This window comes from Dipodomys merriami, unplaced genomic scaffold, assembly GCF_024711535.1.
Source record: "Dipodomys merriami isolate MVZ:Mamm:240054 unplaced genomic scaffold, mDipMer1.0.p SCAF_202, whole genome shotgun sequence".
Taxonomy (NCBI): domain Eukaryota; kingdom Metazoa; phylum Chordata; class Mammalia; order Rodentia; family Heteromyidae; genus Dipodomys; species Dipodomys merriami.
This window is the reverse complement of record NW_027203405.1, coordinates 856,803-875,743: the sequence shown is the minus strand read 5'-3', so window position 1 is coordinate 875,743 and position 18,941 is coordinate 856,803. Positions and strand designations below refer to the sequence as shown.

The following is an 18,941-nucleotide window of genomic DNA, read 5'->3' as shown; positions in this document are numbered from 1 at the left end:
ACAGTCTGCCAGGGGGCATAGAGAGGGACTGAACGTCCTTGAGAGCCAGGTGGCAGGGAGAGTGCTCCCCAGCTCTGCTATGGAAACAGGACAAAGGAAAGCCTTGGTCCGAAGGCTTACCTAGGGCCTGGGAAGGAAAGGCCAGCATGAGCCATAGCCAAGGAGAAGCACCAGAGGCCAGGGCCCGAGGCTGAGGCCCTCCGAGGCATCTCAGCAGCCAGGCTCTGTGTGTGTTCTCAGCACCCAGCCCCAGGTGGCCAGACACACCCAACCCCGGCACTACCACAGCACTGGCGACTGTCTACCACACTCCTGTGAGCCCTCACACCAAGCACGGCCAGCCCCTGGTCACCCACATCCCCACACTGAGCTTCCTCCAGGCCCTACCCCTGGGCCTAGGAGGGCCGTGGGCCTCAGGTACAACTGGCTACAAGTTCAGCATCATTTCTTTTCCTTTTGTCAGTTGTGGGGCCTGAACTCTGGGCCTGGGCGCTGTCCCTCAGCTCTTCAGCTCAAGGCTAGTGCTCTACCACTTGAGCCATAGCACCATTTCTGGCTTTTTCGGCTTATGTGGTGCTGAGGAATCGAACCCAGGGCCTCATGCATGCAAGGCAAGCACTCTTCCACTGAACCACCTTCCCAGCCCTAGTTCAGCATCATTTCTGAGCACCCCAGCTTCAGGCTGTGATCCAGCAGAATGGAGACAGATGGAAGGGCGTAAACACACACCGGTCTTCCACACCTGCTCAGACACCGAACATCCCAGAGCTCTGCAGCTGTGGCTTTGCAACCCCAGCTGGCACAGCTGGTCAGGCTGCCGGGGAGACAGGCGTCTCTGGTTTGGGATCACCCACATTTACCATGGAGGAATACCCACGAGCCACTAGGTGAGCCCTGCCGCTGCACTGTCAGCTCTGCGGCCCAGTGCTCTGCACCTGGCACCTGCAGCAGCCTTACCGGCAAGCTGAGCTGCTGCCTGCATGTGCAGGTGAGGGAAGTAAAGGGCTCTATCAGGCCCAAGACCACAGAGCACAGAGAGGCTGAAGCTACACCCCACAGTCCTCAAGTCCCTTCCACACTCAGTCTCGCCAGGAACCAGGTCTGCTGAGACACTAGAGGTAGCCGGAGAGGCCCAGGAGGAGAGCACACAGGTGGCCCCGGGGCAGGTTCTGTATGTCAGGACCACAAAGCCCCACATGCCACGGAAAGACTAGAGGAGTCACGGCACTGCACCACCCAGCATGCAAATCCCATTCCTTGGGCTGTTGCCCACCTGGGATCCAGGAAAGAGAGGAGGATAGGCAGCTGGGTGTGTGGTAAGGGCTCCCCTAAAATGGTGGGCTTTAGAATGATGTGCAAGGGCAGAATGAAAAGGAAGCAGAATGGAGATGCCAAGTGCCCAGCCTCCGCCTCCACCTGGCTGGGCCTCAGCAAGCCCGTGTGGGTGCCAGCAATGGATCTCAGCCTCAGGTGGCAGAGGAAAGGCCTGACTCTGAGAAGGAGAGACCTCAAACATCCTCTTGAGGGAGAGATGTTCATTGTGAGAAGGAAGACCCTGATGCCCCAAAGCCTAACAATGCCCTGACACATGGGAGGAAGGCGTTGGCACTTAAGAACCAGAGTGAACCTTGGGAACAGTACTCAGTGCTAAAAGCCAGATATGAAAATCCACAGTCAACATCCACAACAGAGACATGGACAGACAGAAGGCAGGCAGGTGGTGGCTGGGATAGTGAGCGGGAGGGGAGCAGGCAGAGAGGTTACTAAAAGTGGTCCAAGAGTGACTGGAATGATGGATGCACATGTCCAGGAATACACTGGAAACTCCCAGACTGTATGCTGTATACGCTGACAGCACCTTTGGAGGAGAAGGACGGCAGGCCTGGCTGCTGCTGGGGGCTGGTGCACTGTCACCAGCCTGCCACACCAGGCCCGAAGGTCCCCTCAGAGAAGTGCTGTCCTGCCTGGCTTAGTTGCTCAGGGAGGCTGACCGGAGTCCTGTCTGTGCTGACCGATCAGGGCCTGTACTGTGGAGACTGCTACCCTCCTGGACAGTCAAGGGCAATGCTGTCTGTTGGCCAAGCCACCAGAGGTCAGGGAGAAAAGAAAAATGGACACACCACTCTGTGTGAGTGTATGTGTGTGTGTGTGTGTGTGTGTACTCTTCAACCCTCGCTGGGGAAGCTGTTGAAGAACAACTCAAGATGGCTCAAGGAAGCCCAGCCGTCCTCGGGTTGCACACGGCTGCAGAGGTGGACATAGCTCACGGCAGCCACTAAAACTGAGCAAAACACAGCCAGGGGCTGGTGGCTCATGCCTGTAATCCCATCTACTCTGGAGGCTGAGATCTGAGGATGGCAGTTCAAACTGAGTCCAGGGAAGGACAGTCCATGAGATTCTCATTTCTAATGAACCATCAAAAGGCTGGAAGTGGAGCTGTGGCCCAAGTGGTAGAGTGATAGACTTGAGTGAAAGAGATCAGGGACAATGCCTGACCCTGAGTTCAAGCCCCAGGTCAGTCGGTCAGTCTGTCTGTCTCTCCCTCTGTCTCTGTCTCTCTCTCACACACATACACACACAACTGAAAACAGATCTAGACCCAGAAAATATATCTGATGTAATAAAGGCAAGGCAAGAGCCATTCTGTCCATCTTGCAAAAAGCACAAGAGCTACAGGGTAGCAACAGGGTCAGTCACAGGACCTCTGGGCTCCCCTCCACTCCTGTTCTATTGTTTTCATCTACCCAGGCAGCCCGGCTCACCAGGTGACCCCACAGGCCTGCAGGCTTCTCAGGGCTGGCTCATCCAGACCACCAGCTTCAGCGTGGTCAAGGAAGGAAAACCGATCCCACCACCAGCACTACAGACACCACAGGACACACACACACATGCACGCACATATATACATGCACGCACATATATACGTGCACATACACACTCATGCACAGGTGGATGGGGCTCCTGGGCAAGGGACTAACCCCAGAACCACACCCATGCACCCTACGGTGCTTCGGGAGCTCCTGCTCAATCGGCTGGGGCTTTCAGGTACCTCCTCTCCAAGCTGGCTGCCCTGCTCTCTTTCCCATTCTTTTACCAGCCTTCTTAGGCCCTCAGGAACAGGCCAAGGCTTTCTTTCTGGGCCTGCTCTGTTTCAGGAAGCGAGCCCAGGGTTGTGGCATCACTAGGCCACAACATCCTCGACCAGAGCCTGCTCTGCACCTGGCACCTGCAGTGCTGGCAGGACGGGGGGAGCAGGAGCAGCACTAACGAGCTGCCCCAGGAGCCGCCACAGATGCCGTTGACTGGCCAGCCTGGGGCAGGCGATCACAGTTGATTAGTTTAATGGTCTGGGGTCTGGCTCCTGGGTGGGAGTCGAGAGGCACAGGGGAGAGCTTAATTTGAGTTTCTGCTTCTGCAGCCAAGAACCATCCAGAAACCTCTGAGAGCAGGGCGGGAGGGCCCGTGCTGAGCGTGGGGGCCTTACCTGCAGCTCCTTGTCTGAGTACTTCTGTGGATTCTTGCTGCCCTGGCTCTTCTTGCGGAGCTTCTTCAGCTCGGCCTGACACTTGTCCAGAGCGTCGCCCTTGCTCCGCTGTTCCGTCTGGTATTTCTTCAGCGCTGCCTAAGAGGCCACAACAAAACCCAGAGGCCAGTGAGCCTCGGTGCTGCTCCCAAGCTGCTCAGACTGCAGCTGGCAGGGACAGGAGGAGGAGGGGTCCCCAAAGTGGGCCTCAGCAATACCCATCAGAAGCAGGTCATACGCCTTAAAGACGGAAATCGAACCTGTTCCTGACACCGAGGTACAGGACATATGGCCAGGGGCCTCGGCCCTGCTCTTCCCACCAGCTGAGGCACAAGTGGACTCAGGTCAAAGGAGTGTAGGAGTACCATGCCATCCTCTTGCTAACGGTTGGCCAGGGTTGGGGGCACACACAGGAAGCGCTCTGGCAGAGCCCCCGTGGATAAGAACCCAGCAGAAGCTAAACATCTTCAGCCTGGGGAGGCGTGTGGAAGCACAGGCCTGCAGAGGTGGCCCACAGGTACGGGGCAGGGTACTTACGCTCAGGTACCTGGAGTCCAGCTCCACCTTCTGCTCCAGCTGTGTGAGGAGCTCGTTGTGAAAAGACTTCAGCTGGACACAGAGAGAGAACAGACCGGCAATCAGCTCTAAGGCAGTGCACGGGCTGGGGCAGCCTGAATGCCAGCACCGCCTGACCTGTGAGCAGAGGACCCTGGGTGGCCACAGGGGCCCCTAGGGCCAACAGTGCTTCCCTGACAGGGTATACAGAGGAAATCTGGGACCTGACTAGGCCTATCATAGGGTACATATGGCTCTTCCTCAGGAGAGGGCTCCCTGGCCTCACCTGGGCCCAGCCTACACCCCCCACCCCAAGGCTTCTCCTGTACCCTTGGACTTGAGAGTTACCTCCTGGGCTGCTCAGAATGACTTATGTGACCTGTGTCCCAAGCCTAGGCAACACACCTCTGCCTGAGTGTGGTGACAAGACCCTGAAGGGGCATCAGAGGACCTGTGGCCAAAGCACGTAGCCAGCCTGACTATCCCCAGCTACTGTGCTCACCTTGTTGGTCCCTTGCACCCAAGGAAGGGGCGTCAGACTTACCATTTCTTCCAGCTGGTTCTGGATCTGCCGATGCACTTCAGCCATCTGGAAGAGGACGTCTCCTGGACACAGCAGGAGGAAATGAAGTTAGAAACCCTACACATCACAGCCCAGGTCCCCACCCTGGGGCTGGGCCCTAGACACCATAGGCTAGCCTAGGGGCTGTGGTCCGTCTGCCCAGACCCCTACCTGCTACCTAGAGACCAGCAGTTCCTGTATGCACACGCTCCAGCCCAGACACAGGAGAGAGCATGGGCACGTGTCTACACACAGAGCTCACGGTCAGTCACATACACACCCATGCCCACCTGCCTCACACAGGGCCCAGCCCCGGTGCACAGCCCGTGCACAGCAGACAAGGCTCACCGGGGTGCGGCAGGGCATGTGCGCTGCAGACTGTGACCATCTGAGGCCCAGCCTGTGGGAACAGGGTGAGGCTGCATGGCACCTCTGAGCCTGGCTCACTCCTCCACTCCAAGCTGTCAGTAGCCAAGGCCCACCTGCCCAGAGGGACCGCTCTTTTACCCAGTTCTGCCTCTCTGAAAACCACGGCAGAGCTGAGGGATGCTGAGACCACCCTGCAGGAAGGCAGGAGGCCGCAGCCCTGGCTGCGGGGCTCCCTGGGTGAAGCTTCCCCAGCACGCAACACGACAGGATGGAGGGCATGCCCTGGCCCACCTGCAGAAGGAAGGCAGCTCACAAATGAAGGGAGCCAGAGGGAAGTATGAGGCAGGGGACACACTTCCTCCTCCGCTGGACAGTGTCTAGGTCAGCAGAGCCCAACTCCTGCCTCCAAATCGACACCGGGGGCAGGCATGGCACCTGTCCTGAGACCCTCAAGGCTGTCTGCCCCCGTGAGGCACGTGTGTGTGTGGGGGGGGAGGACTGCAGCTCAAGGGGAGAGAACCGGGTGGTCCTGCCTTGCGTGCCTGATTGGCAGGCACTGTGTCGCCTCTGTGCTGTGGACAGACCTGGAGGCTTAGCTCGGCCTGTCAAGCCCTGTCCCTAAGTCTTGCTTGAGGCAGTACTCTTCTCTCCAGAGTTCTCTGAAGCCCCAAGTGGCAGAACAGCCACTGAGGAGACCCGTGGGGCCCACCAAGGCCCAGCCAACAATCACAACAAGCCCTCTGACAAACTCCACAGGAAGCCTAACCAGATGACGTGTCCCCCAAGATGACAGCTGGACCCTGATGTCACTTCTCTCCCAGGAAGCCAGCTGGGCTCTGGACAGGCCAGCTTCCACAGAGCCCTCTCATAGTTCTGTGAGCTGCCAGGCTGTTTTAACCTAAGGACCACGGAAGCCGAGGACGTACATTTATAGACAAGTCTCCTTTATCAGGTTTACTAGAGAAGCCCCACCAGCCTCCTGGCTTCCCAGTAAGCAAGGCAGAACAGCTGAACACGAGTGACCAGAGCCAGGACTCACCAGTCCACCCACACCCTCCCCACAGGGTCACTCACTATGACAGACACCTTACACTGTGCACAAATCACCTGTCAACCGGGTAACACCTACCAAGTGCCACGGCACGCGGCACCTCCATGGAAAAGTGAGCACAGGCTCCTGCCTGCTGCTGGATGTTACGGCCGCCCAGCAACAGGGACTGGAGTGCTTGCAGGCCTGACCACTGACCACTGCCACGCGACCAGCAGCAACTGCCCCCCCCCCCGTAGGAACCAGACAGCAGTCACCCCCTGTGGTGGCCGCCAATGGCTGATACGAAGCTGTGACCACAATCGATCGGAATTCATGTGCAGAGGAAGGGAGAGTCACTGCCAAGGACATAAGTCCCACTCCTACCTCTCCTTTAGGGAAGGAGGCGGGGAGGGGGGACAACCGGGCAGAAGGAGGAGGGCAACACCGAGACAAGCATTCTTATTGGTCATGGGGCTTGAACTCAGGGCCTGGGCTCTGTTCCTGAGCTCTTTATTCTAGCGCTTTACCACTTCCTGCCACAGTGCCACTTCTGGTTTTCTGGTTAATTGGAGAGAAGGGTCTCATGGGAGACCCTCCTTCCAGGCTGCCTTCAAACCATGACCCTCAGATCTCAGCCTCCTGAGTAGCTAGCCACCCACACCCAGCGAGACAAGCATTCTGAGCTGAGGTGGGTGGGGTGGCACAAGTCCACAAGCACAGACCTCATGGAAAGAGGCCTGGGCTGCAACCAGGACACAGACCCACAGACCCACAGACATACACCGCCTTCTGACCATGACCATGGGAGGGCCTGTGGCACACAGGAAACCCAGAGCCTAGCCCACACTCATGTCACAGGTGAGCTGCTGAGAGCCCTGTGCCCTTTGCTTTTCGGCATGAGTGAGCACTCAGTTGATCAGCCACTGCAGTGGAGACCAGAAAGCCCTCCAAACACACCAGAGCCTTGCTCGGGTTTTGGTTATTGTGTTTCTATGGTGTGTGTGTGTGTGTGTGTGTGTGTGTGTGTGTGTGTGTGTGTGTGTGTGTGTGTGTGTGTGTGTGTGTGTGTGTGTTGGATACTTGGGGCTGGCCTTAGTCTGGGGTACCTGGCTAGGGGAGTCCACCCAACTATTTGGCCTCATTGGTGCTGCCGTCACTCTTGGAACACAGGGCCCGGCCCCCAAGGCTGCTCGCCCTTGAGAGGGGTGAAGTCCATGAACAAGGGGGACAGTGCAGGCTGCAGCAACCTTGACCAACCACCCGCCCTGGAAGTCTCCATGCTGGAGCTCCCTCGGCTCTTCACACAGCGTGTACGTGAGCACACATACGCTCTGCGGACACTGGGGCTCTGGGCAATGTCCCGTAGCCACTCAAAGCTGTCACTCTACCACTTGAGTCACAGCTCCATTTGTGGCTTTTTCTGTGTGTGTGGTGCTGAGGAATGGAACCCAGGGCCTCGTGCTACCAGGTGTGCACTCTCCCGCGGAGCTGCCTGCCCAGCCCAGAATGCGTTAAACATTCTTTAGGCCTCAGAATTAAGTTAGCAGCCAGGTCAAGTGGGAAACACACATTGCCTGGCACAGGTACACACAGTGAACAACATGAAGAAACAATCACCCAGCAGCAAATACGGAACAGGAACTGGCCGTGCCCAGTGGGTGTGAGGCTTCTATGGGGTTCTGACCAGGCAAAGGCCAGCACCACTCCGCCAAGCTGTGCTGCACTGTCCCAGAACCCTGCATCCCCACCGGCTGAAACCCTCCGTCTCAGAGCCCTAAGCAAACGGTGGGTGTACATGGGGACGCCCAGGCAGAGCTGCAAAGCACCGGGTATGCACACGGCCCTGAGCTGGCTGCACGCCGGGGCTGTGCAAAGCCAACCCACACAGTGAATTTTTAAACTGCCTGTTACAAGCAGCTGCAGGAGGCCACGTGCACATGGAGTGTGTGTGCACAGCCTCACCAGCACTTAACCCCTGAGGTGCTGCAGGTGTGCCACACAGCTAGAGGCGTGAACGGCACCCCATGCCCCAGCATCTGCAAGAGGCACTGGCCAGGGGTGGTGACTTCTTCCAGACAAGCAGCTGCAAGTCTGACCCGCTGCCTCCTGTGCCCTTCACGGTCCTGGGAGGTGGGAGGGCGAGGGGCTCCAGGGCAGAGCAGGCCTCGTCCCGGGGAGACGCGAGGCAGAGCCCCCTGGTAGGCTCCAAGACCCCCTCTCCATGTGGGCAGTCCTTCCCAGGCCACTGCAGGGGGCTCTGAACTCTCTCCCCATCCTCTTCTTGAGGCAGACTGCCAATCCGTTGGGGACCTGGTGCCACTGCACAGGTGGGCCCTAAACTTGAAAAACTGGGTTCAAAGTGGGAGGTGTGGCCCAGGCATGCCAAAGCAAACAGTGAGCAAGCCAGGGTAAACCACGGTGGAGAGCAGCCTCTGAGGGACCGCCAGGGCACACAGCCAACAGAGAAGCGGCAACAGGCGGTTCAGCCAGGGGGCTGGCCCAGGAAGGGGGGTGGGCAGGAGCCCCTGGCACACCCAGGATGATGAGTCAGCCTCAGTCCTGCCCGCCAGGGCTGTGAAGGGGGGAGGGGGGCTGGGCGGAGTGCTGGAGGAGGGCTTCAATCCCCCCCACCCCTGGGATTGTCTGCAAGTGTGGGAAGCAGGAGAGACCCCAGTGGGCACGTGTTCGTCACAGGCAACATGTGTCATTTGGGATAAAAGTGTAATAAGCACACATAGCACCAGAGAACAAGACCACGCCCTCCTCTCAGCCCTCCACCGAGTGAGGCACGAGGTTGCTGCTGGTGAGCCACCTCCCTTCCCCCTCGCCCACTTACGCCTTAAAGATTTCTGCTTACTGCTGGGCGCCAGTGGCTCACGCCTGTCATCCTAGCTTCTCAGGAGGCTGAGATCTGAGGATCGAGGTTTGGAGCCAGCCTGGGTGGGAAAGCCCATGAGATTCTTATCTCCAGTGAACCACCAAAAAGCTGGAAGTGGAGCTGTGTGGCTCAAGCAGTAGAGGGACAGCTTTGAGTGAAAATTCAGCTCGGGGACAGCACCCAGACCCTAAGTTCAAGCCCCAGGACTGGCACAAAACAATAAAAACTAAAAAATAAAAAAAGGTTTCTGGTTACTACTGTAGCCCTGAACCCAGCCTCAGTCTGAGGTGAGTATGATTTGGTCCTGGAGGCAAAGTCCCTCTCCCAGGGGCAGGTGGACAGAGCAGGGCAGTGAAGCCATCACACACGACATCACACATGCTCGCCCCCCCCCCCCCCCCGCCAGTGTTTCATTACAGACAGCAGCACGGTGCTGGGCCCACTGGAGTAGACAGCATGCAGGGCAGGAGTGGCTGACCCTCACCGGACAAGAATGCTCCCCATGGCCTGCATTCCTCACAGCTGGCTCACTGACAGCCCTGTGTCCTGAGGACCAGCCCTCCCCCCCCCAAGCTATGGAGAGGAGAGAGGCGCCTTAGTGCCCAGGCTGGGGCACAGGGCTGGAACCCACAAGTTCCTGGTCACCCCGCATGGCACCTAGATTTAAGAAGCTTCCTTGCAGCTGGGCATGGGTGGCTCATGCCTATTCTAGCCACTCAGAAGATTGAGATTCAGAGGATCACAGCTCAAAGCCAGTCTGGACAGAAAATCTGAGAGACTCTTAACTCCAGCAAAAAGTTGAGGTGGAATCATTGTTCAGCCTCAACTGAGCAAACAAGCTGAGCAAGTGTAGGCTCTGAGGTCAAACTACAGTACTAGCAAAAACATAAAATAAAAAGCAAATCAAAATAAACAGAGCAAAAGAATTCTCCCGCACTAGGCCACCTGTGGCCAGAGTAGCAGAGCTCAGATGCCCAGCTCCTGTCTTCCTGCTTGCAGTGGACCAAGCTGGAGCTCAGATCTAGCAACGCCTCCTCTGCCTAGGATGACGTAAGTGGCAAGGCCAAGTGGGCAGCGGCCACACAGCGCGTGCACAGGAGGGCACTGTGGCCACAAGGCTGCACAGGGCCCTGCAGGCACTTGCAGCTCAGCAATCACGCACATCCTAGGTCCTCCTGGGGCGGCTGTCTGCCTCTGCCCCCAGGTGGCCAGCACCGCAGAGCTGGGGGGACATGTCTGACACCCAGAAGTCTGTCCTTCCCGGCAGCCAACTTTACTTTCTAAGCTTGTGAATAAAACATGTAAAATTTATCACTTTTACCATCTTAAAGAGCAACCGGGTGACATTTAGTAGAGTCACAAAGCTGAGCAACCTCCCCTTCTGAATTCCAGAACATTTCATCACCCAAATAAAGAAACCCACAGTCCTTAGCAGCCACACCTGTTCCCCTCAGGAACTTCACACCAAACTGCATTTTATTTTTATGTTTTGCCAGTTCTGGGGCTTGAACTCAGGGCCTGGGCACTGTAGGCACTGTTCCTGAGCTTCTTTTGCTCAAGGCTACCACTTGAGCCACAGCTCCACTTCTGGATTTTTCTGTGTATGTGGTACTGAGGAGTTGAACCCAGGGCTTCATGCATGCTAGGCAAGCACTCTACCACTAAGCCACATTCCCTGCCCCCAAACTGCATTTTTTTGGGGGTCCGGTCGTGGGGCCTGAACTCAGGGCCTGGTGCTGTCCCTCAGCTCTTCAGCTCAAGGCTAGCGCTCTACCACTTGAGCCACAGCGCCACTTCCGGCTTTTTTCTTTTTGCTTAAGTGGTGCTGAGGAATCGAACCCAGGGCCTCGAGCATGCAAGGCAAGCTCTCTACCACTGAGCCACCTTCCCAGCCCCCAAACTGCATTTTAATCTGCAGTTCTGCCCTGCCTGGGCACCTCACCCTGATGGGACCTTCCACAACAAGCTTCTCTCACTGAGCAATGTCCAAGAACATCCTTTCTCAGGGCCATTCACAGATGCTTCAAGCAGCCTCTACGTTGGGGCTATGACAACCAGCGCAGCTGCAGAAGTCCTATGACGACCTGAGCGCTTCCTGTCACCTGCTCACCAGGCTGGTGTTGAGGTGCTGTCACTTGAGCCACAGCCACAGCCCTTTTTGCCTTGGGGCCTGGGATTTTTTTTTAAAAAACGTATTTCTCTGTCCTGGCTAAGATTACAGGCAAGTAGCATCAGGCCTGATTTTTTTTTGTAGGTCGTGGGGTTTGAACTCCGGGCCTGGGCGCTGTCACTCAGCTCTTCAGCTTAAGGCTGAAGAGCTCTACCACTTGAGCCACAGCACCACTTCTGATTTTCTGGTGGTTCATTAGAGATAAGAGTCTCATGGGCCTGGTGCTGGTGGCTCACGCCTATAATCCTAGCTACTCAGGAGGCTGAGATCTGAGGATCGCCAGTCAGGGCAGGAAAGTCCGTGAGACTCTTACCTCCAATTAACCAGTAGAAAACCAGAAGTGGCGCTGTGGCTCAAGTGGTAGAATGCTCGTCTACCTGAAGAGATCAGGGACAGCGCCCAAGCCCAGAGTTCAAGTCCCACAACCGATCAAAAAAGAAAAGAAAAGAAAGAAAGAGTCTCATGGACTTTCCTGCCTGGGCTGGCTTTTGACTGGACCTTCAGATCTCAGCCTTCTGAGTAGCTAGGATTATAGGTGTGAACCACCAGTGCCTGGCTAGGCCTGATGTTTTTGTTTAGGTAGGATCTCACTTTTTACCTGAGCTGGGCTCCAGTCAGGGTCCTCCTGATCTCCACCTCCTGAGTAGCTGAGATTACACCACTGCACTTGGCCTGATTAAATGCTCTTGAGGGTCTCCCACATATAAGCCAACCAGCAAACAGGGCCCTTGTGGGGCATATCACCTCAGGCAGCCCCAGAAACCCATGTGAGAAGCCCGGAGACTCATCCTGGGCCTGGTGGCGCTCTTCCAGACTGGAGTCAGTACCCTCCTTGGAGAGAGGAGGAGCCTAAGTCAGCAGCCCCCACCAGACACCCAGCCAGCCTCCTGCCTGTCCTTCCCAAGGCAAGTCCTAGTCCCTGGGTGAGATGGAGCAAGGATGTGGTGGGTTGGGGACGTGAAGGGCTTGCGCTCCCCCAAGGCTGGGCACTCAGCCACACTGGGAGGCCTCCTGTTGACTGTCCCTAACCTACCTGTTGGCAGGTGCTGGGATCCAGAGCAAGAGGGGCACCCAGGCTCTGCCATACCACTTCTCTTCCTTATTCATTTTCACCACAAAAAGAAAAAACAAGAAACAACCAAAAAAAACCCAACCAAACAAAACCCAGGGGCTGGAAAGGTGGCTCTGTGGTAGAGCGCTTGCCTCACATGCATGAGGCCCTGGGTTCCATTCCTCAGCACCACATAAGCAGAAAAAGCCGGAAGTGCTGCTGTGGCTCAAGTGGTAGGGGGTTAGCCTTGAGCTGAAGAGCTGAGGAACAGCGCCCAGGTCTACCCCCCACCCCCCCCCCAAAAAAAAATCCCAACTGCTCTTCCAAACTGTCTGAACTAGGCAGTGTGCATCCCACACTGCCAGCTATCTGGAGGCTGGGAAGTTGAGATCCTACGTCTACAAGCAGGAAGAAAGGAGAGAGTACAGATGGCGGCGGCAGCAGAGGTGGAGGGGCAGGACCTGCTCCCCAGGGCAAGGGCCAGGAGCTGCTGGGCCGGGGGTGCAGGCCATGGGAAGGGGGGCTCCCAGCAGCTCTCACCGTGACTCACCCTGTCCTAGCGAGCCCCACACAGACGGCAGGGGAGAAGCCTGAGGAAGTGCTTGGGCCTCCGCTGGGCACAAGGGCATGAGCAAAACCTGCTCAAAGGACACAGGGCACAGCCCAAGGTAAGGACCAGGATGGCAGACGGCACTGTGACATGGTGGAATCACAGGAGTTCCTGGTCCTTGGCTGCTTTCAGGGCTTCTGGGAAGACCAGTGGAGGCAGCAGCCCACCCAGAGCAGCAGGTCTTGAGCGTTTTTGGGTTCTCCTAGTTCAGATTTTGGGTGTGTGTGAGCAAGTCTTCCCTGTTCAGGCTCCTCTGATCTAGAAGCTCGGGGTAGGCAGCGGGAGGTATGGCCAGGCATAAGGGTTCCAAGGATATCTGCAGCTGAGCACAGGGCCATGGGCAGCACAGAGCAGCACCTCTGGAGATGTAGTATAGGTGTGAACCCCACCTTCTGCCTGAACTTAGCAAGCACCAGGAAGTCACCAGGATGCGGAATGCAGCACAGCAGGGCTTGACCACACTAGAGACAGCTGGGGGTGAGTCTGAGTCTGAGGCAGGCGCTATGGCCTCACCCAGGAGCTACCAGGAACAGGGCCAGGGAACACCGTGAGAACCCACCAGGAGATCAAAAGAGCAGACAGCATGGCTTTGCAGCCTGCCTTCTCTGTGCCTTGTGACTCAGAAGACTGAACGCGTTCTCCGCAGCCCGACCTCTGCAACCCACGGGGACGCTGCAAGAACAACACAGCTCCCCAAGGCCAAGCTACCATGCATACCGGCAAGCTGTGTGCACCTGAGCACACACGCACGGATGGGAGCATAGGGACCACACGTGTGCACAGACACGTGCGCACAAACACACACACACTCACACACACACACACCTTATTCTGAGCCAAGATTCAGTCTCAGGCACTTGAGCCACATGCTCACACCACCACCCAGTACTCAGGCAAGCTACAGCACCCTCCTCTAGTCCACGATCCTGATGCCCTCCATGGCACCTCACGGGAGCCTCAACGCCATGGGCACAGCACATCCTAGCGTGGGACCGCTCGGTCAACATCCGAAAGAACTGCAAATCAAACTGGATCAAAATCCTCCCGTGCTGGGAGTCTCTGATCTCTAGTCTAGGACCCCACCCCCACCACTCACGTGGCACCTTCCACAACGGTGGCATATTAGAATAGTCAGGCCTTTTTCTGCTTCCCCCACCCCGAAATTACACCATGTTCTTATAATATACAGATGACAAGAAGCTGAGGGGGAGCGTGAAGCTGGAAGACTGTGAAGGCAGCGGAGAGAGAGTGGAGACGGGAGCCCAGGACCTGCACATTATGTGCAGCATTATACCCTCACCCGTGTAGGTACCACTGCAGACCTCAGAATAAGGCGCGTGTGCATGTGTGTGCCTGTGCATACGGGTGCATGTGTGTGTGCCCCATCTGTGTGTGTGTGCTCAGAGGACCCCAAGTTGAGCATGGATGGCAGTTCTACTGGTGCAGAAGAAGTCTGTGAAGACCAGGCACCAGTGGCTCACGTCTGTAACCCTAGCTACTCAAGAGGTTGAGATCTGAGGATCTCGGTTCAAAGCCAGCCCGGGCAGGAAAGTCTGTGAAACTTTTATCTCCAATAAACCACCAGAAAACCGGAAGTGGTACTGTAGCTCAAATGGTAGAGCTGAAGAACTGAGGGACAGCATCCAGGCCCCGAGTTCAAGCCCCACGACCGACAAAAAAAAAAAAAAAAAAAAAGTCCAGTCCTGACCTGACCGCATGGTGAAGCTGGGCCCCACATGGGGCACAGAGGCCAACCGGCAGATAAAACACCGGTGCGCCTGAATCTCAGGGCAGGGCACACTCCACGTAAGGCAAGGACTCACCCACGTGCAATGGGGTGACCCAGAACTTGCTGGGCTACAGGCTCAGGCCCCCCAACACTTGGGCCCCCCAAGGCTAGGCAGGCTCCCAAATTGGTGCCCAGGAGGCAACTCAGGCAGCATCTAACCTGAGAAACTGTGGAAATGCAGACCCCTGGGTAGAGGAGGCCTCTGAGCCCCTGCTTGGGCAGCATGGGGCAGGGGGGAGGGGGAGCGGGGAGAGACGGTGGAGAGGGAGTGGGAATCAACAGCCTGACTGCATGAGGCAGAGGATGACCTGGGTCAGGGCTGGGCTGTTCCTCAGAGCAGAGGGAGAGTTGGCGGGGGCCACTAGCCAGCCTTGTAAATCCCAGGCTCAGCTCCGATGCCACCTGCTCTATTGTCAGAGTGGCAGGAGCTGAAGAACCAGGACATGTATAAGCTAAGGCCTGTAGTCTGAGCCTCTTTCCTGGACCTGCCCTGGATCCTGCCAGGCCTGGAGCCTGGGAGGTGGCGGCATTGGTCAGAGCAGGTGGAATGCGTGCCAGAGCCCTGTTCCCCCTCCCCCCAAAGGTTCTAGGAACTGGATCTCCAAGTGCGGGATCCCAGCCTGCCTAGCTAGCATCTGAGGACCATGGGGGAGCCCCCTGGGACTGGGCTGGCCCGTGGTGGAAAGGAAGGCCCCCCCACCATGCCCCGCTTCAAGGTGCTGGCATTCCCGAAAACAAGCTGGAAACAAGCCCAGATGGAGCTGTGGGGTGTGGAGAGGAGGCGCCTGGCCCCAGTTGGAGCTGGACTTGAGTCCCCAAACCGTGGCCGAGGGGGTGGGGGGGAGGGTGGGGCAGCGGAGCACTGGCGCTATGGCATGTCCCTGGTGGGCACTCTGTCCCTGGGAATCTTCAGAGGTGCCAGAGCTGCCACCCTCCCTACCAGGGTAAGAAGAGTCTGAGCCAAAGGGTCAGCTGCTGAAACTTGGCTATGAACACACATCACCTTCCAGAACCTTCTGAAGCAAATATCCATAATGCTCAATTATTCTGGTGGCTTCCGGAGCAGAAAGGCACCTCGGAGAGCTAATTAGCATGCGCCGAACAGGGCACAAATGTAGAGCTCTACATTAGGGGAAGACAGTCAGTGGCGGGCTGCCAGGCACGGCGCGGTCAGAGCCGGGCTGAGGTGCTGAAGGGACCCCCCTCCACGCCTTCCTCTCTGCTGCCCTGCCTCAAGTGTCTTCCTTGGGATGACTTGCTTCTTTCTCTCACCTACTTAAGAGGCCAGAGTGGAATGTGGCCGGGGGTAACCCACAGAAAGAATCAATGCCTGTTACCATGGTGATGACAGCAGAGGGGGTGCTTATGATGCTTACGGTGGCGGTGTGCTGAATCAAACCAGGTCTGGAGAGTCCCCTGGGGGTCTACCCACAACAGGCCTCGGGACCACCAGATACAGCCTCCTTGGCTCACTCCCGTACCTAGAGAGAGTCACCTGGCTGGGCAGCATCATCTGGGAGGCTACCCCATCTCAGAATCTGCAGGCTGCTGGCTTCCTTGCCTGTTGGGTTGTAGAAGGTTCAAGGCTCTGGCTCAGCGGTGCCTCCGGATGGGGTGACGAAGGTGGGCTGCTGCAAAGGGGCCACCAAGCGAGGTGTGGGGAACTCTGGATCTGAGTCCTCCCCACCCTCGCTGGGCAGTGGGAGACCTGTGTAGGCCTCTCCCTGCCCGTCATCCACTGGGAGCTCATCTTAGGAGGACCTGCTGGACCTCAGTCCTGTCTGTCCATCCTTCAGCCTGATAGCTGCAATATTTAAGGTATGAACAGGGAAGAGTGGGCTATGTCCCCACTTTGGCCAATTCAAAACACACAGTGACCAAGCTCGCCTGGTGGAGCAAACCAGACAACCAGGCCCCCTGAATGTCTTCCGAGGGAGTGGATGCCAGCCCATGCCCACAATCCTAGTTACTCAGGATGCTGAAATTTGAGGACTGTAGTGCCAAGCCAGCCCAAGGCTTGAGAGGAGCCCGCTGTGGTCTTTCTGGGTGAACTTGCCTTCCACGGCCGGCCACAGAGAGACTCTGTGTGAGCCCTGAGCACACTTTCCTGGGCTGTGGAACGGAGATGGACTCAACACCATCCAGGAATGCACTGGCCAGCAGCCAGGCTCAGTCAGCCCCAGTCCCTCACTGGGGCAGAGCCCGCCACGTAGGCCCTCCTGGCTCATAAATCCCACAGAGAAGGTGCTGCAGACCTGGAAACTCCCCCTCAACACCCCTGAAACCTGTCCCGGGACCCCTGCTAGCTGCACCATTTGGCAGAAGTCAGAGACCACAGCTCAGAGACACGTAGGCAGTTCAGACTGGCGCAACTTAAAGGCCCATTCTGGGTGAGCCAAGGCTCAGTGCTGGCCTAGGACGTGTGGCCCTGTCTGCTCTCCAGTGATGGAACCACCTGTGTGTGACCACTGGCGACAATTAAAGAGCTGCTTCCAGTGTACGTGTCCCAAGGACAAGAGGAGAGACTCTCACGGGGCCTTCTCAGGTGGGGGCCTCAGCACCTCGTGGGAGGGGAACTCTAAGCCCCCCCACCAGGACTCAGCACCACAACTAAGAAGCTGCAGTCTAGGCTCAGGAGGCAAGGACAGGAGGCCCATGGGCTGAACCCCTGAGAGCTGGGGCTCCCTTCCTGTGACCCCAGATCAACTATGTGATGAACCACTTTCTCCAGTCTTCAGATTTCACCGTAAACCGAGCCTGGAAAGGGAACTGCAGAGCCTCCTGGCTAGAGCCACCCCTGCACACGAGCCATCACCCTTGCAACAGCGGCTGTACAGGGGACGGAGCCAAACAGACCTCCGCAAGCCAGTCCTGCAAGCAGTCTTGCCCTGGCCCAGGAGAGGCTGTATGCTGAGCCTGCCACTGGGGCCGTTTGAAGACACCGTCAAGGTGAGGGCTGGCTCTGAGTGCCCACCTGTGGTGCCCCAGGTCACGTGCCGCGGGTCACCTCCTCTGGGACGGCCCCCCACGCTGGCTTGCTGGTGAGACAGTGAGAACAGAGGCCACTGGGGAGCCCACGCCCTTGCTTCTCAGGCTGCTGTGGTGACTTTCTGTCTTATGGGCTCCCTCCAACATCTGGCACCCCCACAGGGACCTGTACCCCGGGGAAGGCAGAGTCTTGCCTACTAGCAGGAGCTCACACCCTAGGCTACTGTGAAGGTGGCCAGCGCCTCACAGCCTTGGGCACCATGAAGAGTGAGCTGGTCACTCTCTTCCCCGCTGTGCTGGCTGGGAGCAGGACTGAAGCAGGACTCACAGCAGGTAGTCAGTAGACCTTTAGCTGGGGCACAAGGCCAGCCACAGGGCTGGGGAGTTGCGCAGGGCCTCCTGAGCCCTCCAGCAGCCCTGGCATCTCAGGGGCATACTGGCTGTCCCCTGCACAGCACGGCGGAGGCCTTACACTCGCGTTCCAGCCTGAGTCTCCCTGGTGGCCCTGGATTGCTACCAGGGGAATGAGGTTCAACGGGTCTCAGTGCCTCCCACCGCTGCTACAGCCCGAAGGCCTAGGTCAGGACTGGGCTGCTCCTCAAAGCAGCAGCAGAACTGGAAGAGACCACTGGCCATTCACACAAAGCCCAGGCCCTGATGCCGCCTGCCCCACAGTCAGCACACCCTCACTGTCAGGAAGTGGCTTGGCTGGAACCGCAAGCTGACAGTCTTTATTTGCTTAGAAACCACCAGTCACCCGAACAGTGGCCCTGCGGACACCAGCGCAGCACTGCGTCCTTATTGATATTCCCCCCACGGAACAGACCCGGTGCTGGGGAACACGGCCACACGCCACAGCTCCCCTGCAATCACAGAGCTGCTGCCCAGGGCCCAGCAAATCCAATTAAGTCCATTATTAATCTCTGCTGAAAAAGGCTCAATCAGCCTTTAGCAGGACCAGAGCCGGCAGCGAAGGCCAGGCCTCCCCCCCCACCAGAGTACCGGTCAACCAAGCGGAGCTCACCTGCAGCAGCCCCAGACCGCGCCTATGTGCTGGGCTGAGGACCTGAGAGAGAGAAGGCTGCCCAATTGCCCAGTGGCTGCTTCCACAATCGCATAAAGCATGTGAAGTGGAAAGACCCCAGAAAAGTGGCTGTGTGAAGTCCATTTGGGCTCACTGCTGCTTCCGTGGTGTCTGCAGAGCCCCGACTTCCTGTGTAGGAGCGATATACTGGGGAGCGTGGGGCCATGAGCTGGGAAGGGGCAGTAAAGCAGGCTGCAGCAAGAGTTCTGCTCTACAGAGAGAGTCTCCACGCAGGCCGGGCACAGTCAGGCACATTCCCCTGCAGCTGACCAGGTGGAGGGCAGGCAGCCAGCTGCCATAGAGGCCCAGTGCCAGGCAGGACCTCGAAGCCA

At 57.6% G+C, this 18,941-nt stretch overlaps 1 protein-coding gene across 7 annotated transcripts in view; it reads right to left on the bottom strand.

Moving 5' to 3' along the window:
* Window positions 1–18,941, bottom strand: part of Baiap2 (BAR/IMD domain containing adaptor protein 2) — a 67,558-nt gene that overhangs the window by 20,255 nt on the left and 28,362 nt on the right. For all 7 annotated transcript variants that reach the window (XR_011373846.1, XM_070031613.1, XM_070031614.1 and 4 more), the window contains exons 4-6: window positions 4,623–4,684; window positions 4,061–4,132; window positions 3,485–3,622 (exon numbers count right to left, since the gene is read on the bottom strand). Coding sequence is in view for 6 of the 7 variants with exons in the window: in XM_070031613.1 (XP_069887714.1) it covers window positions 3,485–3,622; window positions 4,061–4,132; window positions 4,623–4,684 (272 nt within the window). In the remaining variant the exon portion in view is untranslated. The remainder of the gene's footprint in view (window positions 1–3,484; window positions 3,623–4,060; window positions 4,133–4,622; window positions 4,685–18,941) is intronic.